The sequence below is a fragment of the Gymnoscopelus braueri genome (assembly GCF_963280865.1).
Source record: "Gymnoscopelus braueri genome assembly, chromosome: 23".
NCBI classification, from domain to species: Eukaryota; Metazoa; Chordata; class Actinopteri; order Myctophiformes; family Myctophidae; genus Gymnoscopelus; species Gymnoscopelus braueri.
The window spans coordinates 741697-750729 of NC_137625.1; the positions used below are offsets into that span (position 1 = coordinate 741697).

The window sequence follows — 9033 nt, forward strand, 5'->3', positions numbered from 1 at the left end:
GTCTGTCTCTGTGTCTCTCTGTTTCTCTTTCTCTGTCTCTGTCTCTGTCTCTGTCTCTGTCTCTGTTTCTCTTTCTCTGTCTCTGTCTCTGTCTCTGTCTCTGTCTCTGTTTCTCTTTCTCTTTCTCTGTCTCTGTCTCTGTGTCTCTCTGTTTCTCTTTCTCTTTCTCTGTCTCTGTCTCTGTCTCTGTCTCTGTCTCTGTCTCTGTCTGTCTCTGTCTCTCTCTCTGTCTCTCTCTCTGTCTCTCTCTCTCTCTCTCTCTCTCTCTCTCTCTCTCTCTCTCTCTCTCTCTCTCTCTCTCTCTCTCTCTCTCTCTCTCTCTCTGGTATAAATAGGAAGATGACATCATGTTTGTTTACATGCTCCTCCTGTATTTAACCCTGTGTGTACCGTCACTGAGCTCTATGAATATAACCATAACTCTATGGTTCAACATGTATGTCACATGTATTAATATATATATATGTTATTGAGATAATCACACGTATGTTTTGCATAATCGTCATAATGATTTCCATGTTGAAAAATGTTCATATATTTTCAAACATTAAGTTATGTAAGTTATTTGTGCTTCAAACCAAACAACAGAAACACAATTAAATCATCATTATTAATGATTTGAGCGACAATTAATGTTCCAGTATAAAGTCTTTATGGTGACACCAGCCCTGCTGTCCATGTGACTTAGGAGCACTTTTATAAACTATGTTTTTATACTTTTTATAGTCAGTGTGAACTATAATTTCACTCTGCTGAAATGTGTGTGTGTGTGTGTGTGTGTGTGTGTGTGTGTGTGTGTGTGTGTGTGTGTGTGTGTGTGTGTGTGTGTGTGTCTTGCTGAAACATGCTGTTAGTTATGTATTGACACACAGTGTAATGAAAGTGAGAGTTCTAGTTGCATTCCTGTGTGTTAGATGAATGAACTCTGTCCATTTCTGAAGAAGTTGAAATGAGTTTTTCTAGTTTATTCAGCCGGTGATGCTTGTCTTGTCATGAATTCATTTAGTTTTAGGATGTATTTATTTAGATTGACACAGGATTCAACCCTACAGTTGGTTAAAGGTATGAGTCACCCCATGGAGACTTGAATTCATGGATATGTTTAGTTTTTGTCTCATTCATAAGCCAATAATGTGATGACCAGCGGACCGGTAGGCAGCGGTTCCGGTAGGAGACACAAAGGAGACTCTTTGTGTCTCCTACCAGAACCGCTGCCGGTCACAGGTTTGTGGATATGTATATATGTCACAGGATATGTATATATGTCACAGGATATGTATATATGTCACAGGATATGTATATATGTCACAGGATATGTATATATGTCACAGGATATGTATATATGTCACAGGATATGTATATATGTCACAGGATATGTATATATGTCACAGGATATGTATATATGTCACAGGATATGTATATATGTCACAGGATATGTATATATGTCACAGGATATGTATATATGTCACAGGTAAATTGGCATTCCAGGTAAATTGGAAGGGGAGCGCTTGTTTTTAGGCGCGGGGCGGGGCTGCGAGGCGGGGCTTTGATGCGAGGACGACGACGGCCCAATCTCGGCACCGGCCTCAGTGGCGCACTTCGATAATCATTGGACATCCACTACCACAGGGAGTCTGGGTTCGACTCCCGCTTGGGGTACTTTTTCAAACAACCGCGGACTACTTTTTTTCGCCGATAAAGTATAGTTTTGGAACATGACGGAGGCGCGAGTGCCCGGGACGACCGGCCGATGGTCTGCTAGTCGACTAAGCGCCGTCTGAGTTATGTACCGATAGGCACAGAATCGTAAATGATGTTGTGGGGACTGCGTTTGTCCCTCTATGGTTTGCCCCAACTGCCACTTTACCTGGAATGCCAATTTACCTGTAACATATATACTTTGTGCTGCACAGTTTGTTATTTAATAGCTCATTTATCTATATATAGATTTGTTTTTATCATCAATCTCTCCTATGTGAAGTCGCCATGTTCCAGAGGGCTTTCAGGTAGGAAGTAAACTAAACTTAGCCAGCACAGACACACAGCAGTGGGGGGGGGCAGTGGATCAGGGGTAGAGTGGCTCAGGTAGAGAGAACTGTAAACCACAAGGTTCCCAGTTGGATCCCGGGCTGGGGGTCTCCTCTCCCCCAGAGTTAGTGTAGAAGTGTCCTTGAGCAAGACACTGAACCCCTAATTACTCCTGATGAGCAGGTTGGTGCCTTGCATGGTTTCCTTGTGTGTGTGTGTGTGTGTGTGTGTGTGTGTGTGTGTGTGTGTGTGTGTGTGTGTGTGTGAATGTAATGCACAATCTATGTATAGCGCTTTGGATAAAAAAATGCACCATGTACCATTTACTGAACAACACACACACACACACACACACACACACACACACACACACACACACACACACACACACACACACCACACACTCTGACCTGGCATTCTAGCTCCATCTCTGAGATACTTGGCAGAGTAGAACGTGGATTTCAACACTGTGTGTGTGTGTGTGTGTGTGTGTGTGTGTGTGTTACCCTGGCACCTAGTCTCTCCTGCATGCCGTGAGTGTTATCCATATAAGGGTGTGTGTGCCTCCGAGAGCTAGCCCTGGACTGTGTGTGTGTGTGTGTGTGTGTGCAGCAGAGCAGTGTTATGCCCATGTAAGAACACAGTGCTCTGGGGAAACACACACACACACACACACACACACTGTAGTGTAATGACACACACACACATTATCATATCATGTTATACATGGTCTCTGTCAGGTAGAAAGAAACCTCATAGTGGTGTAAAGTAACTAAGTACTCAAGTACTGTACTTAAGTACAGTACTTTTACTCCTTGCGCCCTCTAGTGGCAGTGATGTCACAATATAGTTCGATAGGATGATTCTACTGACCTTCATCCTATCTGACCTGTCTGTCTGTCTGTCTGTCTGTCTGTCTGTCTCTCTCCCCCTCTCGCTCTCTCTCTCTGTCTCTCTCTCTCTCTCTCTCTCTGTCTCTCTCTCTCTCTCTCTCCCTCCCCTCTCTCTCTCTCTCTGTCCCTCTATGTCTCTCTACCAGGATGTAGAGAAGGAGAGAGAGCTGAGGACTCAGCTGAGCAGAGAGGAGATCAGACAGAAGGTTGACCTCTACAACTCTCTGACCCGAGACCACCTGAAGATGACCCTGGTACACACACACACACACACACACGCGCGCACACACGCACACACACACACACGCACACACACACACACACACACACACACACACACACACACACACACTGCATATCAGCTCTACTAACACAGACAGGTACACACCACGCACACACCCATTAACCCATTAAGACCTGGAACTGTCATTTTTAAGATTTATTTGGCTATTAAAAAATAGCTGATCTACAAGCTCATAGTACTTGTAGATCTATTTTCTTTTCATTGTGAAAGATTTGTGCAAATCGTTCTCTATATATATATATATATATATATATATATATATATATATATATATATATATATATATATATATATATATATATATATATATATATATATATATATATATTTTAAAGCGAACATTTGTAACTCAATTCTTTCCTTCTGGTCCCTGGAACAAAGCTTTTTGAGATGGGGGTCCCTGGAATAAAGCTTTTTGAGATGGGGGTCCCTGGAACAAAGCTTTTTGAGATGGGGGTCCCTGGAACAAAGCTTTTTGAGATGGGGGTCCCTGGAACAAAGCTTTTTGAGATGGGGGTCCCTGGAACAAAGCTTTTTGAGATGGGGGTCCCTGGAACAAAGGCTTTTTACTATGATCAACTATTTAGTTGATCTGTTATTTAGCTTGTAGATCTGCTATTTTTCCGCTAATGTTCCCCAAAGATTTGGTGGCTCAGGTTGGGTTGGTCTGATAGCATCTGTCTGTCTGTCTGTCTGTCTGTCTGTCTGTATTGTTCTGTCATTTCTTTGTGTCACTTTATCATTTCATCAGTGGAAACACAAGTCACTCTTTGTCTTCTGTCGTGTGTGTGTGTGTGTGTGTGTGTGTGTGTGTGTGTGTGTGTGTGTGTGTGTGTGTGTGTGTGTGTGTGTGTGTGTGTGTGTGTGTGTGTGTGTGTGTGTGTGTGTGTGTGTGTGTGTGTGTGTGTGTGTGTGTGTGTGTGTGGCAGAGCCCCAGCGGTGTGTACACAGGCTTCATCAAGGTGCAGCTGGAGCTGCGGAGGCCGGTGACGGTGCGCGGGGCTCGAACCGCCGGCTCCCGGGCCTCAGCGGGCGAGGAGGCCTTCTACCTGCCCAGAGGAGCAACAAACACACTGCATATCAGCTCTACTAACACTGTCAGACAGGTACACACTCACTGCTACACACCACACACACACACACACACACACTGCATATCAGCTCTACTAACACTGTCAGACAGGTACACACTCACTGCTACACACCACACACACACACTGCATATCAGCTCTACTAACACTGTCAGACAGGTACACACTCACTGCTACACACACACACACACACACACACACCCCAGACTCTTCTCTCTTCCCTAAAACAGCACTTCTCAAAGTGGGGTCCTGGGTGGGGGGCATGGACAACATATGTATTTGGCCAGGGACCCCTCATCTCAAAATGTGTTGTTCCAGGGACCCCTAGAAGAAAATATTTTAGTTAAAAAATATATATTCAAAGATTAGCAAAAATGATCACGATTTTTCAAAAATAGCAGATCTACAAGCTAGTAATACATGGTAAATGGTGCATTTATATAGCACTGTTATACAAAGCGCTTTACATAGACACACACACACACACACACACACACACACACACACACACACACACACACACACACACACACACACCGATGGAGGAGGAAACCATACAAGGCACCAACCTGCTCATCAGGAGCGATTAGGGGTTCAGAGTCTTGCTCATAGGATCATACTATCATACGATCATACTGGATAGGAACCTCAGGGTTCCTATCCAGACGCTCAACCCTTGAACCACTGCCGCCCCAATATTAGTAATATAGTTATATTGACCCGTCTACGTCCCTAAAACACGCTCCAACACGCTCCTCTGTCTGTCATCTAATGTCTCTATGAAGTACAGAGAACCCTGATTGAAACAAGCCATTAGGCTTTCTTGGCTTTTTTAATCCTATGTAGTCGACCTTTTATTTGAACTGTACTTTCATGTGCTTTTTGTCTGCAAACTTCTAAATAAAGTATTCAATCAATCAATCAATCAATCAATCAAACCACACGTCCCCAGAACCGTGTCCCTTCTGGATCCCAAACTGTAGAACAAACTCCTCATAGCAGTTAGAACTGTAGACTCACTCCCAACGTTCTGCCCTGATCTTCAGACTCCTCTTCAGACTCCAGCTTTAGTCCATAGCACTAGACCTAGTTCTGACACCATGCATGGATTTGTTCTCATGTTTGTGTTACTTAGGCTAGGGTAAGGGTCTTTTTTCTTGACCACAATGTACAGCATGTTATTTAGACTGATGCTATAGGTTCACTGTCTGAGACACTACTCTGTCTATACATTCTATGTATGTGTTTACCTTGTTTACTGTATATTATATTTTATTATATTGTTACAGTATATTATTACTATATATATTCTATGTATGTGTTTACCTTGTTTACTGTATATTATATTTCAATGTGATGGTAGTGTTGTGTGTAGTATATGTGTGTACATGTATACAGTGTTTATAATATGTGTGTGTGTGTGGTTGTGTGTAGGTGATCGTTGCGTTGCTGAACAAGTTCACTGTAGCCGATAACCCTGCCAAGTACGCTCTGTACAAACGCTGCAACAGAGAGGAACAGGGTAAGAGTGTGTGTGTGTGTGTGTGTGTGTGTGTGTGTGTGTGTGTGTGTGTGTGTGTGTGTGTGTGTGTGTGTGTGTGTGTGTGTGTGTGTGTGTGTGTGTGTGTGTGTGTGTGTGTGTGTGTGTGTGTGTGTGTGTGTGTGTGTGTGTGTGTGTGTGTGTGTGTGAGGGGAGAGAGAGAAAGCGACAGTGTTGGAGACAGTATCCCATGCCATGCATACCAGCCTTGATACCAGATGCCTTGGAATTTCGTGTTTGTGTGTGTGCGCATGTGCAGGGTGTGTGTATTTATGGAAGCCACAGGGCTATCCCCACTATACACACACACACACACACACACACACACACACACACACACACACAGAGCAGCTGTATTTATTGAACATGATATTAAAGTGCATCATCAGCTCTGACCAGAGATGAGACTAAACATAGACTCTGTAAACCTGTGTGTGTGTGTGTGTGTGTGTGTGGTGAGAATGTCATCAGACATGTCATGGTGTTCATACTGGTCTCAAGGTAGTATAATAGGATAATAACAATAATGCTAATCTATTGGCTCTCCACCATTAGACACGATGTCACAGAGTAAACAAGCTAATGAAATCAGCTACCTGGCCTTAAGGTGGACTGACTTAAGGTAGACCAGTAATTCTACACAGAGCTAATGTGACACCAACTCATAACCCCTGTCTCATGCATAGAGGCTACTGTCTGTATAACCCCAGGTTTGCAAATACTTTTGCCTGCGTTCTTCACCGGGTATGGACTAGTATAGTTAATAGGATGAACCCTACAATAAGCCTACTAGCTTATGAACTATATTGTCTGGGATGTTGGTTATGATAATAATATGGTCATAATCTTAATATCATGATGTCTGTCGTTCAGTTCACTGTACATGTGATGTACATTAAGTGTGTGTGTGTGTGTGTGTGTGTGTGTGTGTGTGTGTGTGTGTGTGTGTGTGTGTGTGTGTGTGTGTGTGTGTGTGTGTGTGTGTGTGTGTGTGTGTGTGTGTGTGTGTGTGTGTGTGTGTGTGTGTGTGTGTAACAGTGTATGTGTGCAGGCTGGCAGAAGGAGAACAGCCTCTGTTCCTTCGCCTGTTGGCCGGTCCAGACACTGACGTCCTGAACTTTGTCCTGAGAGAACAACACACTGGAGAGGTCATGGTGAGACACACACACACACACACACTCTAGGGATGTCACCATTACTTGTTTGCGTTGGCCGTTGAGCATTTGAACATGTGAATAAAAACGTAATTTCTGTTTGACTTTTAGGCTTCGTCATAAAACATTTCACACCTGGGCCAGATATGACAAACGACTTAAATATACAGAGAAATTACTGACATATTTAATCATTTTCAAAATGGCAGAAATAGCAGATCTACAAGCTTACAACGCGTCACAAAGTGGCGCGTTGTAAGCTTCTGCTATTTTTTTTACTAATTTTGGAAAATGTCTGAATATATTTTTCAACATGGAAACTATTATGACTATTATGCAATATTTGTGACAGGCCTAAAGCAGGCAGGCACACACAGATTTTGTTGCATTCCTGAGCCAATAATTTGATGATAGATAGATAGATAGATAGATAGATAGGATACTTTATTGGCTGTTTAAAAAAGTCATTCATTAATAAAACACCAACGTGAACTATACACAAAAAAGCCGAAACTTGTTTCCATTGTGGTCCACCCTGAGACATGACAACACACAGACACACTGCACAAACAACCATGAAACAAAGATCAGATCCTTATATATATATATATATATATATATATATATATATATATATATATATATATACATATACATATACATATATATATATATATATATATATATATATACATATACATATACATATACATATACACATATATATATATATATATATATATATATATATATATATATATATACATATACATATACATATACATATACACATATATATATATATATATATATATATATATACATACAGCAATACATATAATAATATAATATATAGCAGGGGTTCCCAAAGTTGGAGTCACGACCCCACTTGGGGTTGCGGGACACTGACGGTGGGGTCGCGAAATTATTATTATTATTTTTTTTTCCCAACAGAATGGATGAAATACAATCTAAAAATGATTACAAATAGTACATTTTACCATTTTAATACATTACAAATGCGCACCGAACGTGCACGTTTATGTGCATAAATTACCTCCAGGCTTAGGTGGGGTCGCGAGTCAATGGCCGCATTATTTTGGGGTCGCCGGCTGATGCCCTGAGAGAGGAACCCACAGCAGAGGGGGCTATCAGGGGTAGGGGTCTAACTAAGACCAGTTGGTGTTAAAGGGTTAACAGCATCAGTATGTTTTTAATAATGAACGCTCTGCTCTTTAAACCACGGGGTGCATTCTCTCCTCTCGCCACCAGTGGGACGCCTTCTCCGTCCCGGAGCTGAGGAACTTCCTGCGGATCCTGGAGAAGGAGGAGCAAGAGCAGGTGGACGCCATCGCCCGTCGCTACGGCAACTACCGCCAGAGACTGCAGGACGCGCTGCGCCACGCCAGGGGGCCGTCCTAGAAAAAAATAAAAGAACTGCCGCCCCCTAGAGGCCTGGAGGGGGGAAAGGACACAAATGAACCCAAAGAGGATCCAAATGGAATCAAAGCCTTTTTGGACGAGAGATGGAAGGAAGAGAGTTATGACACTAAAGAAAAGGGAGGGGGAGGGGGGGGTGGAACCAAATGGACCCTTACAGGTCTGTAACTCTGAGCGTGTACACATGGAACCAAATGGACCCGTAAGGGTCCATTTGGTTCCATGTGTACACGCTCAGAGTTAATGGTGGATCCTTGAAATTAAAAAGTTCGAAAAACTACTGGATTATAATTTAATGTATGGATTTGAATTGGATGGATAGATGGATAGAAAGATAGATGAACAGATAGATGGATAGAAAGATAGATGAACAGATAGATAGATGGATAGAGTGATAAAGTGAGAGAACGGATGAAGAGAAGAACTAATGGACTTTATCTTCTCTCAGAGTTGGAAGCACAACCTGCGTCTCATACCCACAGTGGACTCTAGAGGGAGCCAGTGAGACCCGACAATCTGAAGGTCATTCAGTGGCCGCTTTGCTTCCATGGAAATCCTTTGTAGATCATCTGGAGGCTCTGGG

At 42.6% G+C, this 9033-nt stretch overlaps 1 protein-coding gene across 1 annotated transcript in view; it reads left to right on the plus strand.

Moving 5' to 3' along the window:
- rassf3 (Ras association domain family member 3) overlaps positions 1-8447 on the plus strand; it is an 85023-nt gene extending 76576 nt beyond the window's left edge. The window contains exons 5-9 of the mRNA XM_080420703.1: positions 3068-3175; positions 4155-4331; positions 5751-5838; positions 6895-7010; positions 8283-8447. Of these exons, the coding sequence (XP_080276829.1) occupies positions 3068-3175; positions 4155-4331; positions 5751-5838; positions 6895-7010; positions 8283-8432 (639 nt within the window). The 3' untranslated portion in view covers positions 8433-8447. The remainder of the gene's footprint in view (positions 1-3067; positions 3176-4154; positions 4332-5750; positions 5839-6894; positions 7011-8282) is intronic.
- The last annotated feature ends 586 nt before the right edge of the window (positions 8448-9033 follow it).